This window comes from Aythya fuligula, chromosome 1 (genome assembly GCF_009819795.1).
Source record: "Aythya fuligula isolate bAytFul2 chromosome 1, bAytFul2.pri, whole genome shotgun sequence".
NCBI lineage: Eukaryota > Metazoa > Chordata > Aves > Anseriformes > Anatidae > Aythya > Aythya fuligula.
The window spans coordinates 200,338,017-200,364,406 of record NC_045559.1 but is presented as its reverse complement, the minus strand read 5'-3'; the positions used below and the strand labels follow the sequence as shown (position 1 = coordinate 200,364,406).

The window sequence follows — 26,390 nt, the reverse complement described above, 5'->3', positions numbered from 1 at the left end:
ATTTTCACATAGTGGAGCACTGTGAAAGGTAGATGTCGTTGAAGAACCTGGAAAGGTTGGCTGAAGGCAATTGATGGAGAGACTGGTACAGTGGGGGAAATTTTACCAGCTGAACAGACCAGTGAAGAAGATAAATGGGGCAAGAGTTTTTGTAGCAAGTGCGAGAAAGAGCAACTTTTGCGAACATGCAGTTCAGACAATAGCAGGTGACTAATTCACTGGTGGGGTCACTTTTACTCAAAGTAACAGACAGTATCTTGACACCAAGATTTGCTGGGAGTCTCCCCTTTTTCTAGCAGCAAAAGAGGTGTGATTCATTGTGGCAGCACAGTTGTTGTGAGCAAGTAGTCTGGATCAGTGCACTGAACTCTCAACAAAGCTGACGGCTTCACCAAGCGCAGAACATCTCTGCTCCCTCTTTTTCATATGACAACCCCTGCAATGTATGGTCCTCTGCATATTCTGTCAGAGAGAGAGGAAACGTGGACATTGATTTTCCAAGAAACCTTGCTCCTGCAGTCTGACTATGATTTAAATGACTTTTCTAGCAATTATCAGTTTGCTTCTGCATCTGTGATGAGTGCTATTGGTAGAAAAGGTAAAAGAGGATATCTGAACAAATGTTTTCTTATAGCAGTTTTCTATATGTGGTTGTCACATAATTGAAATAAATGTCTTGGCCAATTGTGATATGAGTTATTGTTCCAATCTGTCATTGGAATGAGTCTTTCTTTTCTGATCTCTTCCCAAATGACTGTACGTCAGGTAACTGTTTTTCACTTGAAGGCAACAACTAGTTTAAGTGTGAAGAGATGTATTTCATGCCTTCCACAATACTCAGGTGACTGGGGCTTGATGCTTCTTAGTACTTGAAACAAAATCACAAGCGAAACCTGCTCTAGTTGAAAGTCTGCAATAGTATCATGTTAAAAATCAGGGACTAAGAAAGAGCTGAGAATTCTAATAAAGAGATATGTCCTCCCTTTTGAGAGTAGGAGCCAGCTGAATGTAGAGAGATCCAAAGGATCCAAGAGGTTAACTGGCTGTTTTTCCTTCCCTTCTTTGAGATCTGAATTGGAAATTAAATGCAGGTGATTTTAATTGCCCCATGAACATTAATCGGAAATCACATTTGTGTGATTATCGGTCCAGTTTTAAATCAGGACATCATGTTTAAAACATCGAAAAGTGCAGATGCAATTTATTCTCATATTAGAAATGCTAATGATGAGAACAGACTGAGACTGTTACTGATCACCTAAAGGTCTAAGATGGGTGGATATTAGAACTGCTAAAACTGTTAAATAGCACAGTTTTGTGGCATTTTGTAGTAGAGTCTACCAAAAATATTGTCATGCCACCCTCTTCCCAAATTAACGCTTATAAGGCCAATGATGTAGCATGCTCACACCTTAAGGTAGCACTGTGATTCATGTTTTAATGATAGTGGCTGCTGGCTGTAACTATGGAATGTATTGTCATGGAAACTACACTTTTCTATATTTACACCAGTGCTGGTTATGCGAGAGACAGTACTTGAAAGAAAATCTGTATAATATATAGCTTAATAATGAGACAGGCAAGCTAGGAATAAACAGATCAAAGATCCAGCTATGTTACAGCTGCTGTTTGTCACCACAGTACATTTCTAAATGCGCTCACTCATTGTTTCAGGCGATAACTGGCACAGCAAGGTGGAATTAAGTGCTGCTGCGATGTCTCTTTGGACTAACAGGTCAGACAAACTTAGATTATTGATAGCCAATTGATTGGCATCTGCATAGTCTTCTCCCATGGTATAACAAAACACATATAGCACTTGTGTCCAGGTTGGTAGATTAAAAGTATGAGCTGAGTGAATTGAGGACACTGGATTGTAATTTGCAAGAAATAAATATTCAGAAATGAAACTGGGTTGTAACTTTTAACTGCAGAACAATCCTGTCTGGTGCTCTGAACTAGAAGCTATTGCTGTTTTACTGAGCTTAGGTTCTTGCAGGTTCTAACTTTAAAAAGTCAAAGAGTGAAAAACAATCATCAGAAAATATTAAATCAAGTAGAGATTTAGCTACACACAAAAAATGGATAAAAATAAAGTTATTGTATAAAGCAAAAGAAAGTGTCAAATCTAAGCTGTCTAATAAAATATTTCTTTTATGTTTTGGAACTTTGCAAAGAGAGATTAAGTTATACCAAGTAAATGCTACTTAAAGTATAGATACATGTATATATATTATGTATCTGTATATATAAATACATACATGCACAATATATATATTAAATATAAATATAAAATATTAATAGAATAGATCTTATACATTACTGTCTGAAGTCTCAGACCTTTTGAGAAATTCTGTAGCATTTACTCTCTATCCTGTTTGACCTAACTGCATACAGAGCCCTCCATTTGCCATGTTCTCCATTCTGTTGTATAACAAATTTTCAGTTCGAGTTTATTACAGAAAATTGTTTCAGTTGTGCCTTGAGAACGCACTCACAATTGCCAGGGAGACAAGCTGCTCTCATTTCTTTTGAAAGAGTTTCTAATTGATGGGCAGAGCTTAGTGAGGTACAAAAAGCAGGGTCAAGTCATTGTGGAACAACTGCTGGGTTTGCTTTGCTATCAGCTGTGAAATTGGTGAAGACATTGCTTTACTTCCTATATCATAGCCTTTTCATTTTATATATGTGTGTGTGCTGAACCTAGAAGTGGAGGATATATTCATCCAACTTCTGATATAAATAATCCTCTTAAAAAGCACAGCTAGCAGTTTGCTCATCCAAATGCTTTATTATGCATTTTCAGCTGGTGTTGCTTTAACTGAAGAAACAGCGACAGCTGTAACTGAATCCAAACCAGCATTATGCTCCCAAACTTCTTTAATTATTGCATTTTTGGAATAGAGAAAGCCGTCTGGAGGTTATAGGATAACAGTACTAGCTGGAGATTCAGTTGTTACATCGCATCAAAAGCGGTTTAAAGAGGGTTGCATTTTAAGCTTCATGCTGGTGCATTTTCCATGTAACTTCATATCTTTATTCAGTGTCTCCTGCAATCCTTCAACCTGTCTATTTGTAAATTTGTGCCCGGAGAAAGCTCCCATGTGGCAAGCCAGGATTGGATAAATGTTACTTGTATTTCCCTGATTGCAAACTCCCAGCATCTGGGGTTTTCAGCTTTGAGTACAGTTTGTTTCATGCTGAGATTCATCTTTTTGGGGAAAGCAAAGGTCATCGCTTCTCCGGAGTTGCGACTGATTTGATTCTTTTTCTCGGGGAGGCGCTGGGAAGGGAATCCTTGCTGGAATGCATATTGATAAAGGCTGAGGATTCTGGCTTCTTAGATAAGTAATTTTTTTTCTCTTCTCTCCCCACAATGACTATGTATTGCAGCAACTCACTGGCTTTTTACCAAATCAGGAGCTGCAGTATTTTTCTTCCGATGGAATAATTTCAGCCCACTTCAGCTAGCATGACAATCTTATGTGATTGTTATGAGTAGGCGTTTACATCCTTTTACATGCTAATACTGCCACACCTGCTAGTCCCCCTCATTTCCATTTCTCTCTTTTTTTTTTTTTTTTTTTTTTTTTTTTTTTCCAATGTAAAAACTAATTTCCCAGAGGAAGGGAAATCCTGAGATTCGTGATCAATGCTGCGTCGTTGATTCATCAACAAAGAAGGGGATGGCTGAATGGGACACAGGTAGAGATTCAAGCAGGCTGCTTCTGACCAGCAAGAGAAAAGCTAGCTGTTGAACAGCATATGTTGCTACTCCATGTGCTGTGTTAGCTACTTGTTTTTAGCCTTCAGTAGGCTGCCACTACTGCAGCACTAAAGGAATGTGCCCTATTGTTAAAAATCCTGACTGCTTTACACCAATGATTTGCCACTGCAAAGTTGCATGCACCAACAACACTTTGTCGTTGATGTTTGGATGCAAGGTAGGATGTGGTTAATATATTTAAATGCATGCTGTAACTCCTTTGAATATCTGTGCTATTTAATTTCATGTCTGACTAGATATTTCAGTGCAAATTGCGATACGTTGGCTATAAATTAGGGCTTACAGCTGGTACATTTTAAATGTTAGAAAAAATCAGTAGAAGTAAAGGTTTCTTATTTCCCAGGATTGTACGAGTATAGATTTACATAGGAGAAACGAATGGATTATGAAGCATTTGTTTTTGACTTGATTGCATACTTAGCTAACAGTGCTAAGATTATTAAACCACCACGCTGCCATTTGCCCGGCTTTATTGATTTTGATGTGTATACTGTTATTACAGAAACACAACCAGCAAGAATGGATATATTTTTTCTATTTCTATTGCTGACATGGCTTTTAACTGTAATAGCAATACTAAAGTATGCAGCCCTGCACTTCTCTGTAGGAAATAAATAAAGTAAACTCCTGAACCTGTTTCTAAGTGTACGGGCATATATTTAAATAAGTGTTTTCTTTTAGGAACCGGACAATCATTTAATTTCTCTTTTAAATTTAAATCAAAAGGTGGCGCAGTTAGCCAGAGGAGTTTCATTTTTGGCTGTGTAATGTCATCCCACCCCAAATTTTTTTCCAAATGTTTTGGGCTGGGCTGTATTTCTCCCCATATAAATTCTGATTTGACATTAGGGTATAGCCAATGTTGTTCGTTATTTTACTGAAATAATTCTAAAGTGATAGCATGTTTTAAAAAGTTGTTATATTTGAGTAAACAAGTTTGCTTCTTGGATCGCTGGGTCAATCATGATGAATTTACAAGGGGGTTAAAGAATCTTGTCCCATTAATATTATATAGTTTAAGGATAGCAAGGAAAACTAATTTTTTTCCCATATGTTTAAAATAGGGTAAGAAAAAATGAACAATTATATTAAAAAATGATAGTGGTAGGAATTATTTTAAAATTATCTATATAAGATTTTTTAATCCTCAAAAATGCTACAACTGTCAAGGTTTAGTTGAATAGTCCACAAACTAGGGAACACAGTATAGTTTTTTGAGTTCCTATGTGACAGACCAGCCTGAATAAAATGAAGTAACTTTATGAAAAGGGTTATAGATAACCCAATGCTCCCTAAACATAATTCAGCTAGAGGTTAATGACGGATCATCTACTGCTTCCTATAACACACTTAAACACAAACTAGGTTACAGTCAAACGCTTACAATTGTCTGCTTTCTCCTTTTCCCCAAACTATAGCCTGCCTACATCTCTGGTTACCTGAGACTTTCCTGAACTAAAGTGTCTTGTTTCTTCCCTTCCATTTTAAATAGGCAAAATTACAGTCTTTTATTGAAAGGGTTATAATTTAATTGCTGTGTCATGATGCCACTAGCGGTATAAATAGCATTGAGAGTTTAATAGTTTAAAAGCCTTTTTAATTTTGCAGCATTTTCATAAGAACAATTCATATTTCTTTTTAATTTTTACTTAAAAACTTAACCCCCCATGTTTTCAAGTGTTAAATTCTAATTAATAAAGGTGAATTGTTAGTCAGGGGAAATTAAATGCAAGCTACCCTTCTACAAAGGTAGGCCAGTGGCCTGGGGACTGGTATCCAATTTGTATTCCTGCCTGTAAGCATGATTTTCAAGGGATGTTCTTTGATGCACTTAAGCTCTTTCATGATTTTCAGATCCTGTTAGAAAGAAGCAGGAGAATAAAAATAATAAATTTCAAACTTCTTTTCCACCTCTTTCTTTGGAGCTTCAGGCTCATTAAGTTAGTCACAGCCAATATTTTATCTTCTTGTAGTGGTATATGAACTGCTTCTCAAAGGAAAAGAGGTGGTGCTGGATAGTGATCATTTTCAGAAGGATGCGAAGGAGCACAAGTGAGCTGAGTTATCCTGGGATAGCTCAACACATGTCAGATTAGTACACTTTGATACGACCTGCAAGCACGCATGAGATACTCTGTATACATACCAGTGTGTCATCTGCTGCACTTCAAGCTTCCCTGTCTTATCCCCTTTTGCTCTGCATCCCCTATTATAGAGTTATATAAATATATAACTCTTTGCTTTGGTCTCATAGGATTATATTTCTTGATTTATGGATATAGATCCATTACCCACAAGCAGACAAATTTGGAAAGAAGGAAGGATGTTTCTTTTAAGAAATATTTTAGTTACATGGCATGAAATCATGGACCTAAGCATGCTCATAATATTGTGACTTCTACAGTCACGTGGTTCTTGAACTTGGCAAGGAGTTTATATAGCAATGACACTTTGTATTCTGTGTGGCAGAGGAGAAAATAGGTCCTCAGAATAGAAAGACAGCTTTAAAATGTAGGTAGTGGAATAGACAACAAAGGAATTCAGATTTCAGACAAATATCTCCAAGTCATAAAATAACCAGGTCAGGTTATTAACTAGATCATTTCTAGAGGACAGTGCAAGTTACAGGAATGAAATATTGCTCACAGTCTTGATTTACAGTTTTTAATTTTAATTTTGTGCCAAATACGATATTCTTTTCCTATAGGTACAGAAGTGAGTGAGAGAAATGCACTACATCAAAACCATCACTCCCATTTTTATCTGTCCCCAATGCAATTATTTTCCAGTCTGCTCGCTCCTAACAGGTGGTGCCAGGGAGTTAATTTGGGGGTGCAGGAAGAGGGTGTGCAACTCTTACTACACCATATGTTGCAAAGCAGGCAGTGGAGGAGTCTTAACTGTGCCTGCGGGAAGCTTTCCTTTTCAGCTTGATTTCCTGGACTTTGACCATTGGCCCTGTCCTGGGCCTTTACTTTCAATGATCCTAGTTTCATGAGACTTGACCTTCAAATTGCAAAGAATTCAGAGCACTTTAATCTTAAAGTCAGGGTAGCTTCTATCTGAAGCATCACTTTTGTACCCTGTGATAACTTTAAGCACTTCTCCTCTTTCTGGTAGGGAAGTACCAATGTTTCCTTCACAGCAGTACAGAGCTGAAGCAGAGAAAGAATGAGCAGGTTCTAAAACATGGCCCTTATGTGCCAGCAGGTGTATTGAAAATTTTTTTTGTTTGTGATCTTGCAGAGCTGGGGCTTGAAAGTGTAGCCTCCAAGTCCTAGAGTTGTTCCACAGAGACTGGGCTGCTTTGTGTCTGTGGATTAAAGTAAGGCTTGTGTGTAAGAGAGACCTCCACTCACAGGTCTCCACTGAGAGGAGTGCTGAGGCATATATCAGACTCTCTGAGGATGATGAGACGTAAATGCACACTTAAATGTCTGTATATGCTTACTCACTTTGCTGAATCGGGCCATGTAATAGTTCATTCAGTATTGCAGAAGAGTTATCTCCTGACTCTTAATATCCTGTTCATTTTGCTTTTATTAGGAGTGCCAGGAAGGTATTTCATATTGACTAAGATGTTTCTTAAATTATGTTTTGGTCACAACTCTGACACTCACATGAAAGTGTTTTTTTCTATCTTATCTCTTTTACCTCTCTATATTGGAAATAGTTGTTGAAGAGATTCCTTTGAAAGATGTATGTCCTCACTGTTTTTTGACCTTGACTAGGTATTTTGATAGATCTTATTTTCCTTCTGTTTAGGTTTATTTTTTCATTTGTCCTAGCATAATTGAAAAGTTTAGAATATACCTCCCTCTCTTCCCTGCCTTCCTTCTTTCCTCCTACATTTATCACAACCAGTTCTCTGGCACAATAGCTGCTTTTGGCATTTTTCTTCCTACTCTTTCTCTGTTTTAGCTGAAATAACCAAATAATGATCTATTCCACTATCCAAGGTGAGGGTGGAAGTCAAACCACTTGTTTCTTCATCTGCCAGAATTTCCATGTTTTGCAAAGCTGTTGCAAAACTCCAGGTTTCATTTAAACAAATAGTAGGGGATATTATTGATGTCTGGACTTTCATATTTATTTAGCTTACTATTTTTATTGTGATCAACTAGCTTGTATTGTGATCAACTAGATTTCTCGTACTAACTTTCTGTACCAGCATTATTAGTCTCTTGCACAAACTGTGATCTGTCACTTTGTCCTTAATAGAGAATAGTCTCTACTTTGTCATAGTCTAGACCTTGTTATTGAAAGAAACAGTCATTTGAGATGACAAGAAAATACTTTCCTGACTAGGAATGATAAGCAGTAGACCATGCTCAAAGCTGCACATGCTTTAGGCACTTGATGCATCTCTGTGAACTCAAGTGGGTTTTTACATTTTGTGGGACACTCTGAGGTGGTTTCTGGATGCATCTAGATTAGCATTTTCATTTGAATTATAGATAAGCTTTTGAAGTGATTCTCCCAGTCCTGCACATGTATCTTGTTTTGTTTTGCATTACAGAGTAGGCTTGGAGTGTACAAATGAGATTGCTTTTTGATGAAACTCAGTTTATATAACCAGATTAGAACTATTTCAAAATAAAACACATGAAGAAAGGTGTAATATGACTGCTGAATCCTTCTCACCGCACCAGCTCTTCATTCCGTGCATCTGTGCCTGTTGCTTTTGCTTGCTAATGTGGACGTAATAATTAATTCTACTCTTATTTCTGGACATAGTTCAGATTTTGGGGGGCATATAAATGCCCCCAAAATGGATGCATGTAAAAATACAATGTATTTATAGTCATATTGACTGCTGTGATCCATCTATAGAGACTGTGATATTGTATAGGGTTCCAGTACCCTCTGAAAGAGTTTACTGCCTATTCATAGACAATCAGCAGAGTAAGTCAGCTGGAACAGTGCTGCCACTTGCTATGCATAATGTTTGACAGGGGCACTGAGAAACCTACTTCCACACACTATTCTTGTTAGGCCACAACAGTGTTAAAATAAAAATGCTCAGCAATAGAAGGAGTTGCAGAAGAGATGCAGGATTGCCATTGGCAAGAGGCTCTGAGTAAGATCAGTTGTGTCACAGAGGATTTGTGCATTAGTGTGCAGAGCTCAAGGCAGGGAGAGTGTTCTTCTCTGGAATAGCATCTATGCAAGCTAGATAAGGGGTGTAAGCCGAAGGATTTCATATGGTTGTATTTTATTTTATTTTCCTATTAAGAATTGCTTAACACCCTCCAAGTTAATGTTTTAGGAATGTTTTTAGGAATGTTCCTAATGTTTTACCTTAGGAAGAGGTATACCTCCCCCTGTACATTGAACTGTACATTGAATTGAAAGGTTAACAGACTGAAATTTTCTGAGTCCAAAGTAGCAAATTACTTGGCCCTGCCAGGAAGTCCTCCCAGTGTTAATTTCATACAGTGGATCCTCCTTTTCAGTACTCTTCCCAGCTGCTGAGCAGCATCTCACTGCTGAAGTACTCTGACATCAGAGGTGAGGAGACCATGACTTTGTACGTGCTCCTGAGTTTGTCTTGAACTCGGTAGATGCTGCAGAAGTCAATATTACAGAAGACACAAGGATGTTGCAGAGGCCTAAGGAGAGGCAGGAGGTGGCACTGTGAAGATCCAGGTGGGGGAAATGAAGAAAAGGCATGAGGACAGATGGGGCAGAGAGATCAGCTTAGGGTCAGGAGGATAAAGCAGTGGGATAAGATTAAGGCAAGGGTTCTCAGGGCACAAACAGAAGAGAAAGCAACTCCAGTGAGGTCTGGCTAGATTGAAAATTGGAAGGAGAAAAAAAAGTTTGATTACGAATCCTCTGAAATGAAAGGCCCATCTCCTCAATCAAGTAGGAGTTAACTCACAGGAAGGCAAACAAGTGATACTGTTTCATCACTTGCTAGCTGTCACTTGTTGGCACTGGCCAATGTCTGGGCGGGCAATGCCCAGGCATTTTCTAAAAGCATCAGGATCAGATGTTATAAATAGTTCTGCTTGTGTGAAAATACTGTATCTCATCTTTTGCCACTGTCCTGCCCACAAGCTCCCTATACATCGTGAAGGAGATGGGTGGCTGATAGGAGATTCCCTGAGAATGACTATGACTACTCCATAACAAATGTGAGGGTAGTAGAAATTAAGATGTGAACACTAAAAGTGCTGTTTTTAAATATTTGCTTTTTTTGAAAAGTGTATAAACTGAAAGAATCTCCTGTTGCAGGTGGGATCTTCAGTCCCTACTCCATTTAAATCAATGAGATTTTTTCTATGTTTTGCCAGAATATCTGCTTCAAGCAGCTGTCAGGGGCTGGACACCGGACAGGATGGCCCACAGTGCTTGCTGTGCATGCTCACATCATGCATGTGTGCATGCATCACAACAGAAATATTTGCTGGTAGCACAGCAATGGAGACTGACTTTCATCACTCCAGGTTACTTAAAAATTCACCTGAAACTAACGGGCACTATGAATACCCTCTGTATTGTGCCTTTGAACATGTAGCCATGCTGAGAATTTGATTTCTTTTTTAAGCTCATAAATATGACAATAAAGTATACCTATGGAAAAAGTAGGGCAGGAGGTACGTAGCTAAAGGTTACTGAACATTTGGAAGGGGAAGTTCAGAATATGCTCAGACACTCAATTTTTTAATATGTTTTTGCTTTAAATTGTACTTCAGTTATATAAAATGTGATCTTCAAATAGAAATATATAAATATTGGAATAACTTGATGCACAGTTATGTGAACTGTTTAATTTTACAAATTAACTGTTGACTGAAAGAAGGCTAAATGTAGACATTTGTCTTAACCATAAAAGACATCTTAGAAGAGAATGGTGGTAAAGTGTTGTGTAAATATATTTAAGTGATAACAGCAGTAAAACTGAAAATTGTCACTGAACAGTGTTCTCCTGATATTTGAAAACTAGCTTTTATGTTTCCAATGTAGCTGTCAGAAATATTTCCACTATTACAATACAGAAATTTATCATTTTCATTTTTCTGATTATATTCCCTTCATCTTTAAGCATTTGATGTAATATCAGTAATCATTAGGGATGGGATATTTAAAGAGAGCCACCTGGGTGTTGCATTGAATGCAATGGAAACCTGAATGGGAAGGAAAATTCCTGATGAGGATTCCTGTGACTCCCTGTACAAGTTAATGATTTATAATCCCAGGAGAGATTGCATAGAATGATCTTATGAAGTATTAGGGCATTTGGGGCTATTCTTTTGCTTGGCTCTTATGTGCAGAGTATCATTATGAATCCTGAGGGGGAAAAATGGCACTCCTCACCCCACTTTAATGAGGAATCACACCCCTTAGACTGCAGCTACTCAACTGAACCCCAACAAGCTGTATGTGGCCAGAAAGAAGACTTCCTAGTTTTGGGAAAATGTCTGAGTCTTAAACGGAAACTTTTGTTTTTCAATTTTCCATCAAACTGATATTTTGGAAACCCGGATTCTGAGAATTCTGACACATCATTTTAGGGAGATTTCCTTTAGGAGATGCTCACAGCTGTTGAGTGTAATTAAGATGGAATGTGATAACTATGAATTTTCAGAAAGATGTAAGCTGGTGTCAGCACTGAAGTCCATGTGATGAATCACCTGGAGGCTCTGTAGCTGTGGTAAGTGTGATACACAGCCTGAGTCAATAATTAGCAGCCTGCAGAAGACAATGTAGACACATATAAAGTCACTTGCTTTGCGAGACGGGAGCTCATCCCCTATGGAAACAGACCGGTAACTACAGACCCTGGACCAGCTGCCAGATTTGAGGGATGCTAACTAAAAAATAAAGCAGTAAATTTCATTGCTTGGTTGTGTTTTGGGATGCTGACAGTTCTCAGGCATGGTTCAGCAAAGGGACCCTTTTCAAGAGAACAAGGATGAGACTACAGCAGGGTAGGTTACTGATATTCTATACTTCCAAACACCCCCTACCCTTGCCCCTTGCCTTTACATGATATTTGAAAATCTGCAATGCATCTCCTCAATTTCATTTAATGATGCCACTTTAGCAGCAACATGAGCACAAGCCTCTCTGAACCACTGGGCCAGGAACTAAGGAGCATGCTGAGAAATTGATGTATTTAGTGGACTAGATGCGGTATAAAAGTCATGATCCCACAATGGATGGAGCTTGGAAAATCTGACAAAGAGGACAGAGGCCATAATAGCTGTGGCAGGCTTGGTTCTTCTGGACCTACCACAAGCACACTGGTGACACTGTGCATCACCAGTGACAGGAAGCAGCTACTCCAAGCCCAGATCTATAAGATCAAAGAAGTTTGAATTCAGTGATTTAGATGTATTTAAATAAGACACTATTGTCTGTCACTTTAAACCTGGTACATAACTTAAAACAACCACCTGTTAAGGTAAATTGCAAGTTTACTGTTAGTCCTGGCACTTACACAGATTCTGTGAGGTGTTGTCAGCTGACAGTGGGATACCTTGAAATTCTTAGGGAGGGATATCCCAGTCTGTATTAAACATCACATCCATCAGGGAAAAATCACCTTCAATAAAACATTGAGAAAACTGTCGCTGCCGGAAAGAGGTATGTGGCCTTGATTTAAGACAGGGAACTTGGAACTCCTTATTTCTATTTCTGACTCTCACATAGAACTCCTGCTGTGGCCTGAGGCAAATTGTGTCTCCTAGAAAATCGAGTTGGTATTTGTGAATCAGTAATTATTGCATGTATGCAGCACTGAAATGGAATGGAACAGTGTAAGTACAATGCACCATTGGTTTTAAGGACCAACCTAAAGCTGTGGTGGGGTTAAGCCAGGCAAGGTTGCTTAGGATAATATAAGTGAAAAATCAAAGCATTTCCTCCTCCTTGTTTGCTGTTCAGTCCCATCCCCACAGTATTTATTTTATAAAGTTCTTCCTCCAGGTCTAAGCTTTCACATCCCAATTTTTGCCCATAGTAAATTGTCATGGTTGAAATGCAAGCCCCTGGAAAACAGGGTTTGAAATGAAAGTGCTGACAAGCTCTTATCTCCACCCATCCAAGTGATCCTACAATCATTTAATTTATTATGTAAAGTTGCTGTAGGGAAGAAGCACATTCTGGAGCTCTGATTCTTTGAGTTTGCATTTTGCGAAGCTTGTTTAAAAATAGTCTTAGGATGATATGTAAGGCAGAAAGAAGGCAAAGAGATGGGTATAGACCTGTTGCAAGGATGCAAACAGTAACTGCATTGTACACATTCTGTGACTGTTGAGGAACTGTTGGTTAGGCTGACAGTTTGGAGAGGCATTCAGCCCAGTTCAGGGGGCCATATGACTATCTTAAACTGTTCATTAAATCCCACATTCTGAAAGCTACAGTAAATCCAGCAAAACACTATATATAGAGTCCCATCAAACCCAGAACAAAGCAGTCAGCAGAAGTTTGAGTGAAGGTTTTTTTCAGTGCTGTTAGTAGCAGTGTTTTGCACAGTACCTATAAAATAAATAAAATTAATTCATTTTCTACTAATTGCATTCACTTGTCTGTGTTGCTGTTTGCATTTGGATTTCTGGTCATTGGCTTAAGTAAGATTATAAATTAGCTGGGTGGGAAAAAAACACTTGACAGTATAGGAAAACATAGTACATTTTTGCACTGGCAAAGTTAACTGATGACTAATGTTCCATACACGGTAGTTTGGGATATAAAATAACCAGGACAATATGTTTTCATAAGACAGAGTTTGGTGATACATTTCGAAATATGTATTCCCTCCCAGAACAATTAAGAAAGCTCAGGGGAGGAGGGGGAGAGCAGAGAAGGGAGAAAAGATGACCTAGAAAATACGCTTGAGGATCTAATTTTGTGTGTCTATACGCATTACAGACGTGCCTGTTGCACCTTCTCCCTTAAAGCCCTGGTGTTTTGTACTCTTTAATATGTGCACCAACCCCCACATGAATTTCAGGCACACAGCTCTTTAATTTCACAGCATTAAGGGCACGTCTTACCACTGTCTTGAAGTTTGTAGCCTTTAAAGATGTTGAAAGCTAGCTGAGACTGAGGGAAGTGAGACTTTATGAGACCAATCTTTAGGTGATTGCAAGATCTGGTTATGAAGAAAGAGCTTTTGTATTAAGTGTCATTGTCATAAGGCCCCTGAGCTTCACGCTTGCTTCTTCAGGTCAGGTACAACTGTTGGCACAGAGCAGTGCTGTCTCCATCACAGAGCTGGGAGTTGAACCTCAGGCTGTTGAACCTCATTCTGTAGCTGGCTTCCTAAAACAGAGTGTTAATTTGCTGTCTGCAATTGCCTAATGTGTAGAGATCTGATGCATAAATCTCTTATTGCTGCTGGAGTGTGGCACCTTTTCACACAGCATTAAAAACTGCTACTTTCCAGTGTGATTGGAATAAATATGTTCAGTGTGCAATGGAGCTTCTTCTCAAACTAATCCACTTTCTGTGTGCAAGCACCAGATATTTCCTGGCTATTTGTATTTACCAGGAGGGACAGCACAGGGCTCCAAGGGTTAATAAAGTTTCTGTTAGTAAATAAGAATTAGTTGTTCCATAGTCTGATGATATTTCTTCTACTATCTTCAGTTTCTTCATAAAAGAGAGAAGCTCAGGTAGGATAGGGTCAGCTCACATTATGAGAATGTGTACAAAGTAATCACAGAATCATAAAAATGATGATTGGAAAGGACCTCTATAAGTCACCTCATCAAAATTTCACTGAAAGCGGGAGAAATGCAGAGTGATTTAACATGCAGCCATACACCTCATTTTGCAGAAGAAATGGTATGCTTTTTAGCAGTTCCAGGTGAAATATTTCTTCAGCTAAAACAGAAAGATTTTTGGGAAGTGTGATCCAGGGTTTAAAACAAGGGAAAATGGGTTAAATATTCTGAGTTTTACTCTCTCTCTTCTATTGATTCCACAAAAGACGTGCAGAGAATCAATGTAACCCCTTTTGATAAAATTGGGAGTGTTGCCAGGGGCTAAGATTGAAGGGGCTGCTGTTACAGGGGTGAGGATTTCACCTTTTATGGGTTAGTTGATCTATTTGTAAAACAGAAAGAAAAGCTCTAGCAGAGTTTGTGAGCCTTTAAGGTCAATGTTGTCAAAAGAATTTGGGCACCATCTCCTATTGCTTTTGATGAAAATTAAGTATCTTCTAAGGATCTGTCCATGCAGTACTTCTCTTCCCCCAGTGCTTCCTTTGTTCATCCCTACATCTTATCTCACTACTTCGTGTTACTTCTCAAATATGTATATGTGCTTTCTGTGCTGTTACTGGATTTCACTTAAAATTCACTGTTAGACTCCAGGTCAGTGGATGTGGTTGGGAAAGAGAATGAAGTTTACAGAGAATTTCTGGAGTAAATGGTGGACAGGAATAGAAAAATGTGTGCATACCTTCTCACATACATGTACATACATATATAACAGGGCACTAAGCTCTGCACTTTACACTTACCTGCTACATTAGAAATACTCCCACTCTTATATTCTCAAAATTTGGTGACTGTAGGCCTTGGATGAGGTAGTGGGTGGAAGAAGAAGAATGTCTGTTTAAGGCTGTAAAGCTGAATTTGAAAGTGTAAAAAAGTTTGTGATACAGAGGTCTATTTGCCTTATATAGAACATGCTAGTTGACAAGTCCCTGAGGTTTCTTATGCAAGAGAAGTCAAACAGGACTTTGAATGGTGCAGTAAAGAGCAAGATTTTTTTTTTTTTTTTTTTTTGGTCAAAAACTCTAATGAGTAACATCCTGCCAATTTATATACATATCTCCTTCTTAAGAAGATGGGTACATCACTACAAGAAGGACATCAAAGCCCTGGAGCGTGTCCAGAGAAGGGTTACGAAGCTGGTGAGGGGCCTGAAACACAAGTCCTATGAGGAACGGCTGAGGGAACTAGGGTTGTTTAGTCTGTAGAAGAGGAGGCTCAGGGCAGACCTCATTGCTCTCTAAAAGTTCCTGAAAGGAAGTTGTGGGGAGCTAGGTGTCAGCCTTTTCTCATGGATAACTAGCTATAGAACTAGAGGCAATGGCCTCAAGTTGTGCCAGGGGAGGTTCACGTTGGAAATTAGGAGACATTTCTGCTCAGAAAGAGCAGTCAGGCATTGGAACAGGTTGCCCAGGGAGGTGGTGGGGTCACCTGAGGATGTTTAAGGAAAGGTTGGATGTGGTGTTTAGGGACATAGTTTAGTGGGTGACATTGGTGGTGTGATGGTAGGACCAGATGATTTTGGAGGTCTTTTCCTACCTTAATGATTCTATGATTCTGTGAAGAAGAGTTTCCTTCAACTCCTCCTCCTCCTATGAAGATTTTCTTTAACTCCTTAAACTAAGAGCTAGTAAAATTAAAATAGCCCAAGAAAGGAAAAAGGTGCAGATTTCACTTTGAATTTCCCACATAATTTATTCCCCTGGTTAGATTATGAGAAACATATTGTAGTGAAACACCTCCACATTAGTGGTTCTAAATTTGGGTAATACACATAAATGGCTAATGTAAAGATAAAGACATTTTATGAGATGCCTATCCTTTGGTGTGTTTTAGCTTTAAGATTTAGGGTCAGGGATTTCTACTGAGGTGTTTGTGTACAAAATTTAGTCAGACTTCAGTCAGAGTTGGCACCTAAAGAACCATGGCATTTCACACCAAGATGGATACTTAGTGTGAATATATTGCTGCCATTTAAAAGTGTGCAAGACCTCAGATCACCTTCTCTTGCTTTTCCTACCATGCTTAGATTAGTTAGGAAGACAAACAAACAAAAACCAAACAACCCCAGAAATCATCCAAGAATTATAGTTTGTGGACCACTAAATATGGTCCATCAGTTTCTCTTGGACTTCAGTTGGATTTAGGGCCAACAAATTTTGGCACAAAATTTACCAAGGAGGACTAAAGTAGACATGAATTAGATGGCTTTTTTGAGTTTCATATAAAGCGTGCAAAAGTGATAGAGTAAATAGAACATTTGTTTGGTATTCTTTAGCTATTATATTGTTATTTTCTACATGTGAATAAAAGTCTTGATAATTTTCATTCACCAGCTTCAAGATAAAATTAATTTTCTTGACATGATGAATATGGAATTGTTTTTGTTTTTCATCCAAAAAGATTAGTGTGTCTAATGTAGCTGTAGCAAAACAAAAGAGAAGGTGCTGAAAACCAGAAAGAACTGAATAGTTTTTGAACTTGTTACTCTATAAGTTACATTTTCTGTGTGTAAAGCTTTGAAAATGAAGTGAATTTGTCCCGTACTTACTGGTTAGGAGGTGAGATCCCAAAAGAAAAGAAAAGCATTTTATTGAGGAGTGCAGACTGCATGCAGACATGACAACTTGTTGGTATTCCCAGCTCCCAGATGTGCTGTTGTGTTCAGCTGATGTCCACAGAGATCAGTTTCAGGTACAATCCAACGACAGAAAGCACATTTTAGAACAAATGCACCTTGAAAAAATGACAAGTGAAAAAAGCCCTGAATTCTTAAAGGAGTTCTGTAACTGCTGCCTTTTTTTTTTTGTTTGTTTGTTTTGTCTGAATATTTTCCCTCTATTTTTTAATTAAGAGATTTGACTCCATTCAACAGCACAGGCTGCCCAGAGTGGTTGTGGAGTCTCCCTTCTTGGAGACCTTCAGAAACTGCCTGGACATGGTCCTGGGCAGCCTGCTCTGGGTGTCCTTGCTTGAGCAGGGGCTGGACCAGATGAACCCAGAGGTGCCTTCCAACTTCAGCAATATTGTAGTTCTGTAAAAATTTCCAGTCACAAACCTTGGAGCAAAATTCACTAAAGCAGACTGATAATTGCATTGGGAATGCCTCTGGAAAAGGGCTTTGTCTCTCTTGCTCATATACATGGTGTGGGTAAAAGTAAAGGAAGACAAGAAACTTTGAAACTTTGTCTTGGGGACTGTTTTTTGCTTTTCTTTCCTCTCATACAGGTGAGCCTTGAGGAGGGAGCTCTGTTTAGGCCACCCAGCTCTTTTCAATCCACAATACTTGATCTGTTGAGACTTTTAGGATACAGCCAAAAAGTAGCTTTTTTTTCCCCTACATTTATCAAGAGAGGCTTTGACTCACCTAGAAAGAAAGTATCTGTACTGTTCTCAAACTCCTCACAAAGCTTCACATTGTAAAGATAGGGTGGTCTTTGATGTGCACTGTATGGAGGGAGAAATAAGAAATTAGGGAGCCATTTGTAGTTCAAATTAAACTTCTGTTGATTTGAGTAGAAATTTTTATTTGGATCTGGAGATTCCGAAGTTGGGTACAAATTTCTTAATGAGAAGCCTCAGGTCTGGGTTCTTCTCCTGGAGTGTCTTCAATAGCATATTTTTTCTTTTATTTGAAAAGACAAAAATAGGTTGGATAATGGTGATGAAATTAGAAAATACTACATGTAGGTAAAGCTTTTGAACATGTGATTTCCCTCTCCTCACCCCGCCCCCCACCCCAGCTTGAAGAACTGTACTTTCCTTTTATCTTAAGAAAAATGAAACAAAATAAAATTGACAACAGCCTTCACCTGTGTTCTGTTGCTTCACTTTCTAGAGATGCAGTATATCCTTTTCAAACTTAATAGGTCCTCTTCTGTAGGAATCTTTGCAATATAATTGAAAACCCAAGAAGTCAGTGACACTTCTCTATCCACATCCTGTGTTGGAGTATTAACCTACTATCCTGCACATCCACTTGCCTTTTCAAGGACTTCAATTGGATACTCAAAAGCTGTAGAGCCATTGATTGTCATTTGACTTATTGTGAGTAAAATCATATTTGTTTTTATTGTATACTTAGATTGACGGAGCTAAGCAGTGATGTGTGGCTGTTTATTCTTTTCTGTATAAAATGTTAACCCGTGCCTCAAGGAGGCATTAAAGCTCTGTTTTCTTCTATTTCTGGCCCTACCACAGACTTCTGTGGCTTCAGTGTATGACCTGTTACTACATATACATGCAAACTATTGTATTATTTAATGCTACTATCTAGTCCTATTTTCAGACCATGATTGATGCTTACTGACAATTCAGTTTTATGCTGATTTCACCAAAAGCAGTAGCAGTGTTGCCATTGTGTGGGCACCCAGCTGGGGTTGTGTTAATCAGGCAATCTACTGCAAAAATATTTTTACAGTCCAGTCAGTGACAGAGTTAGGAACAAAGCAAACACAGGGCTAAACTCGGAGTTCCAAACAGCACCTTTTTTCCACCTCAAGTTTTTAGGCTTCAGCATTCCCAACATTTTTTTTTTTTTTTTTTTAAATGCTGAATATCCCTTTAAGGAAAAAACGTTAATATACAAGATCTAATTACCTCTGTCTAAGCTGATACGCCTACAGCACCTTTTACATAACCCAAACACTTGAGTTCCAATTATACAATTATATTTTAACATGTATTAAGTGCTATTCCTTTAGGGAGGAGACTTATACTGAATATTTTAAGTAAACTCGTTCCTCAGCACAGACCTATATGGTAGGGTCTCATTTCACTACAGTGCCAAAGACTTGGTTTTCTTCTCAGTTCCTTTCCCCTTGAGTACACCAGCTGGCTCTTCAGAAAGCACATTTTCCATGTCTGCAGTAGTGACAGACATATCTTTATATGTATCACAACTGCAGGCTATAAAGCTAATTTTCTTGGGGTCAGTAACTGCACTGTTGCTGCAGTTAGATCAATAATGATTGCACAGTGCTAGAATCCTTTTTTTTGGGTACAATATGTGGCAAGGTCCAAGTCTCTAGAGGAAGCAACATGTTCAAAAGTGGAGGAAAGTCTGTTGTTTGCTTGTTTTGTTTTCTAGTATGCCTTATTCTGGAGATAGCACAAAAAAAAACTGCATTTCCCTTTAGAATCATATAATCACACAAGTTGGAAAAGACCTCCAAGATTCACCTGAGAAAAGAGACCAACACTCTCCTTGCTGCAGCCTCCTTTCAGGCAGATGTAGAGAGTGATGATGTCTCCCCTCAGCATCCTCTTCTCTGGACTTTTCACTTTAGTGACCATTCCTGTTTTCTGGTACCTTCACGCAACTTCTCTAAGATCCAAGAGCCCTGGTCTGCAGGGAAAACGTGCCGAGGAAAGCTACTTGCTGCATACTTTCAACTGCTAACATCAATGAAGTTTGTAGGCCAGCACCTCTGAAAACCCAAAGGCTAAGTTTAGACTAAGTTTATAATGTATTCCTACATTCACAGCTAGCTTGAAGAAGAAAGAGTGAATGGAGGACAACCGTGGCAAACAAGGCTGGGCATTGCAGGTGCTCCTTGTGTGGATTAAAGGTGTGTGTGGCGATGGCTGCTGGTGAAGGGGAGGTAGCAGGGCCTGTTCTGCTTCTTCACATCCCTCAGCATCAACCCATGTCAAAAACTAGCATAATCTAGGTTGCAACCACACAGCTTGTGCTGAGTTCAGTGCTGCTGTAGAGGTTACCTTATCAGCAGCTGAACCACATGGTGTAGCACTGAGATGGCTATTTCTATACTGTACTGGAGTCATTCCTGCACAGTGACTTCTGTGTAAATTATCTTCTGCTTAGAAAACCAAGTTTCGAAAATATTGAATAAAGTTATTGCATGGGGCAGTACTATTCACCCACCAGATAAACTGAGCTTCTGCTTAAAGACAATGTGGACACGGTTAATTACAAGGTAAAGCTAAGTTATTGAAACATTAGATATGTGTTATTCTACTCACACAAAACCAAAAAAATCTGGAGGTAAAGTTCCCATGGCAACCTTAGCTCTGTCTCCTGTGTGCAGTTGATGTGTGTGTATGTTTGTATAAAATAGGATCACTCGTTATCATGGACATGGTCAGAGTGATTTAGGACTTGCTGATCAGCAACCTCTTAATCAGACCAGAAATCTCATCTTTAAAAGTGGTTTATTTCTGATATTTCTTTAGCGAAGTGTTGCAATGTAGAGGGGATTATAAATTTCTGTCCATTCTGATAAGTACTCGTTCTAAAGCATAATGCCTGAACAATTCATATCTTGTCATAAATCTGATCTATGACTTTTCAAATTTAGCTACAGTTTGTGACAGACACCCTGTAGTCATGTATCCCATGAGCTAGTAAGATGAAATCGGCACCCATTTTTTTTTGGATGAGCTCATTGGTATCAAGCACTTGATTACACATCACACTTTGATGATACCGCTTAATACTGCAGAGATAATTTCACCCACAAAGTTTTTTGAAAAGGGCTGGGCACCATTTGCCTATCTGTCAGGGATTACGGATGCTGCAGTCATCTGGTGATGTAGCTGAATTGTCTACAGTCCTCCCATATCACGCGAACCAATGACATTTTCAGTGCACATTCTCATGCAATGCTCCCTTAATCTCTTCATCTCCATCTCCCACCTCTCCCATATTCAGTTTTTCCAAAAGGTGCACATCAGCCATGAGAAACTGTCTCTCAGGAATGCAGGTGTTAGCAGAGTGAGAGGACTGATGAGCAGGGTTAGGGAGGTGTTTAGTGCTCATGTAGGGAGAGACTGGCAGCTGTAAGAAATTTGAGCTACTTTGTGTAGGCAGAATGAATAAGGGGAAGTTATGTGAAAAAAGCACATAGTATACTCTTGTGAAAAGTGATGGTAAAGGTATTAAAGGGCACTGTTCATTTTATTGCTGTCATGAAATTCAGTGAATGGCATGTGCATGGTAATGAGCTTTACAAGTACGATGTACAACTACTTGTGTGTTTGTGGTTGCTCTGTAATTCTCTGTTTTCAGTGACATCATTCTTCAGGGCAGTAGCTCAGAAAGAGGATTAATATTTTAGAGGACAAACTGTGGATGTATCTTTTTTCTTATACAAATAAATACATATCCCTTCATCTTCTGAAGATAGGCAGATTCTTGCTGAGCTGTTGCATGAAATCAATACAGAAAACATTATATAGAGAGATAAAATAAGCATAATGTATGTATAAATATATTCTCAGTAGACTCACAAAATAATATGAAGATTTGCAGGCTTTCAAAATCCCAAAGATACCAACCTAAAGACAGAAGAAAGAAGAGTTCATTTTATTTAAGAGCTATGAGTATTTAAAGGAGATACAGATATTAACTCACCAAGAATTCATCTGAAGAGAATTGAGAAATATTCAGAAAGAAACTTCATAAAAATTCTATTCTGTTGTCATTTGGGGGATTAACTGTTATAACAATTAAATTTGGCAAAGTCTTTAAAGAGTGTATCTCCTTTAAATCTAGGAAGGTTGGACCTCCTGATGTAAAACAATTATTTCTATTCTTTAATTTTTTTTTTCCCCTGAGTCATGAGGTCAAATTCTAATGCTTAGCATCCTGCTAAAATTAAACAGCACAAAGATTTCCTGTCAATGTATTTCTGACTTAGTGTATTTTATTTATATAGATATAGCACAAATTCTCAAATGCATATTTATGCCCCTGAAGGCACTAAAAATAGAGCAGTTATATTCCCCAAATGTTTTTTCATTGTAATTATTTTTCTTTTGTCTGTAGTAACATTTGCTTTATTTTCTTATAAAGAAATACTTTAAATTTAATGTTAAAACAGGTAGGATGCGTTTTAAATGAGTCTCATGACAGACCTCTTTTCAATTAGTCCTCTCTGAGGCAGCCAGCGAATGCCTCTGTGTTTACATTAGTAAGACAGTCTCTGGGTCATGGGAGGTGACATCAGATTTCTCTGACTATTTCCAGCTTGCTGAAACCAGACATAGTCTAAAGATGACCTATTGCAAGTGTTGTTGAACCAAGGGATTGCTGAGCACAATTTGTAGAAGGAGTTAAAAGGAACAGAGAAAATACATAGAGGAGGAGAGTGAAACAGTTCAAAGCCAGCCTCACTGGGAATGAAATTCTCCAGGAAGGTGGAGGACAATGAAAACAACACCACTATAGTTGTGCAGGCAGTGAATACCAGCAAAGGGCAGCTTCTTTTCTTATCATACCTGGTTTTGAAATACTTGATATGTTTGATAGGTTTTGTTGCCTCAGGCAAAGAGACCATAAAACTGAAGTAAAGAAGCTCAAGGAATATTTAATACCCTATAAGCATGAAATATCAATAGTAGTTTTAATCAGAGATACAAAAAGTTGAGGAAACTGAGTGAAGATCTATTTGGCACTGCTGGAGGGTTGAGTCTGTGTTAAGAGATCATGTTGGAACATATGCATTGAGATGTAAGCATAGTCTGCTGTGCTCCCCACGCTGATGATCCTTGGTGTGCACCATGGACACACAACAAGTCTATATTCTGTATTACACCCCGTGTTTGTTTTCTCCCAGTCATCTAACTGGAGTTCTTCCAAGAGCACGTCAAAACCCCTTAGCTGTCTTATAGCAGAAAATAGTGGGGAAGGGATTCTTATCCCAACACAGCTCATGCAATTGGGAGTGTAAACAAAGGTAAGGAATCCCAGAAAGAAAGATGTAAGAATTTGACAAATAAAAGAAGACCAGGCTCAGAGTAATAGATGAATATCTATTATCCTAAATGAGAATCCCAGTAGTGTAAGAGAAGAGAACTAAGTGTACGGCATCACGACTCCAACCGTAGCAAAAATGCATGTGGAGTTGCAAAAGCATTAGTTAACAGAAGCCAATGATCCGGGTGCCACAAAAGATAACATGTGGGAAGAAGGATTGATTAAAGCACTTTGCAAAAGCTGGCAAGAGCAAACAGTGTGTTTTATTCACACAAATCCTCATAGGAACATGAGCAGCAGTTTGTTAGGAGATAAATGCAATGTTGAACTGAAAGTAAATGGGACATTTATGAAGTTGGACATGGTGTACACTTCATTATATTGTAAGAAACAGATGTTTTTATTGTCAGAAAAGCACAGGTTTGGATACTAGATAGTAAATTTACTATTAATAGTAAAAGAGATCAGTGCTGCACATATCCCATTAAAGAAGTGCTTTCCAGATCTTGGGGATCTTGAGGGAGGGAGGGAAAGTATGAGGTGTTGTCTCCACTGAACAGCATGGTCCAAAGTGTGCAAAGGCTGACCAGAGAGGGAGGACTCCAAAGAGCAGAGTTTACTCAGGAAACCTTAACGTTAAAGGAGTATTGAACTAACTGGATGGATGAACAGCATAGCATGTTTGAGGACACTCCACTGGTAATGGTACCAAGGAAATCATATGTTTTATTAGCTGAAAGAAAAAAAAAAAAAAAGTTTCTTTCCTCATCAAGAAACTGTGTTCCTAGAAATGAAGGATGCAGAGTGGAAGTTGAAAAAATACTCTCCAAGAGTAATAAAACTGCCAAACCACAGACATTTAGCAGTATTTTATGTGTCATAGGGCATTTGAGGCATCTACAAATGTGTCTGTGGTAGATATGACACCACAGCCATAGGAAACCTTTGCCTTTTAGCAGTGACAGATGAAGGCTAGACAGGTCTCTTTGGCACTGAAATTGCAGAAACACACTCATCTCAGTGGCTGAGCATGATTCTAGCCTCCAGAAGCATCAGAGGATGATGGACACCAACTAATCTCCAATTTGTACAGTTAGGTAAATGACCCTTACCTTAAGGATAAGCAGAGCAAGCACACTTATTAGCTTTGCTAAGAAAAAAAGGAATGATGTTTCAGAGAAAATTTATGCCAGGTGTTTTTATGAGCTTGGTGAATCAGCAGATGTCTTAGAGAAACAGTACAAATGAGTCTGCTCATTCAAACCCTGGAAAACACTTCTTTCCTTATATTGTCATTTGAGTTGTGCTGGACAACTAAAATGTTCCAGTGGGAAGCACATCTATGATATCCTCACAAGCAGTAGGACCTAGAAAGGTTAAAAAGTCACGACCAGATTCTCTCTGGAAAAAAATGGGGTGCTCAGTCAAATCTGAATGAACTCCTTTTACGTATTACATTATTTGCTTTTTGGGAGTACTGGTAGGTCATCACACTGATCCAAGTTAACATCTGTAACCTCAACACACATGGCTATCTTTGAAGGGAGAGCAACACAGGGAAATTAATCTTACCAACGAATTTGGGAAGGTGAAAGAATTACAGGATCTTTATGATCTTCATAGATGAAATACTAAATTGCTTTCAATCCTCTTATTCCACTCTGCAAAGCCTGGAAATAGCTTCTGCATTACAGGTAATAAAAACTGAACATAAGTTTCCTATATGTACAGCGACTTCAAATGGTTGGGTGTAAATATCTGATATTACTATTCATGGGAAATGAATAGAAGCTAATACTGACCACAAACCAATTGCCAAAATGGCTTGGTAAATTCCCACTTTTTCTCAGATAAAAAACATTTTTTTTGTTTTTGTTTTTGTTTTGTTTTGCTTTGTTAAACTCTATGATTCACAAACTGCATATAAACCTGTAAAAGAGTCGCTGGTTGTAGAAAAAGTCTCTTATGCATTTGATAAAAAGTTAGGAGAAAAAAAAAAAAAAAAACAGCCTAAATTTTGTTCCAGATAACCATATTTTAATAACCAGTGGTCTCAGAGGAGATATGCTGCCAATGCCGATTCAAGGTAAGAAACTGGATAACAACTACAATTGGCTGTGGCATGTATTTAACTCTTATTACTAATTCAGTGAAGAACTCCTGAAGCTGAAACAAGTTGGGCAGATGATCTCCAAAATGTTATAGAAAAAAAAAAATTAAAAAATTAAGGTCATTTAGAGTGAACAACCCATGAGAAAATATGTAAAACATTTTGTATTGGCTTCAGCTGGAAAGCAAAATTGCTGATCTGAAGCAGGATATGCCAGAAATACAGCCTATATAATGCAAAAGAGGCTCATGTTGGTTGTTCGGGAAAAAAAAAAGTAAATAGTGTTTACACTTTCAGGGGAAAAATCTGACAAACCTATGTATTTGTGCTTGACTATTATCCTTACTTTATTAGGAGGTGAAAGAGGAGCTCATGCATATCAAATCAATTTTTGATGTACCTAGTGCAACTGGCTGAGAAACATCTGAGAAGAGACCACAGTTTACTGAGCATGAGCTTAAGTAGTTTTCACTAAACATTAGGTTTAATCATGTAGTCTCTTATTCTCACAATTCCCTGTCTAAATGGCTGGTGAAAAGGATGTTAAAAACAAACAAGCAAAAGAACGAAGAAAAAAACACTGTTGCAGAATCAATCAGACTGTATCATTGCTGATAGCCCTGATTAACAGAAATCTGAAAACAAGCATATTTGCATTTCTAGAAACTACCCTTAAAGTCATTGGTGACTGCTAAATGGAGGAAAAAACAACAACAAAAACACAACATATGACATAGTAAACTCTACAATTAGAAGTGCTGGGTGATTTTACTTCAGGTAGTACATTATGCACCTCTGGTAGTGGAATGTGGCTGGGTCTGCACTGCTGTACAGGAAGTGGGTTTGCATGATCTGGCTCCTGGTCCCTTCTAGAGCAGTTTTGGCCTGGAAGAGACCAGCTGGATTGATCCAAACCAGAGCCAGGGCTTCAGCCAACAACTGAAATTTAGGCTAGTGAGGGTCCAGGCTTGAGCCTGCTGCTCAGCTGCCTTTTTTTGGAGGTACAGCCATTTCCAGGAGGAGTTGCAATATTACACAGGT

General features: G+C 38.5%; 1 protein-coding gene across 7 annotated transcripts in view; it reads left to right on the top strand.

Moving 5' to 3' along the window:
- The window catches only part of DLG2 (discs large MAGUK scaffold protein 2), an 883,769-nt gene that overhangs the window by 218,582 nt on the left and 638,797 nt on the right, over positions 1-26,390 (top strand). The window contains exon 1 of one of the 7 annotated variants that reach the window (XM_032198472.1): positions 3,620-3,705. The exons of 4 other annotated variants lie outside the window; for them this stretch is intronic. Coding sequence is in view for 2 of the 3 variants with exons in the window: in XM_032198498.1 (XP_032054389.1) it covers positions 3,843-3,944 (102 nt within the window). In the remaining variant the exon portion in view is untranslated. Of the gene's footprint in view, positions 1-3,619; positions 3,706-3,737; positions 3,945-26,390 lie in introns of those variants that run through there. 2 more of the 7 variants (XM_032198498.1, XM_032198430.1) reach the window with 2 other exon arrangements.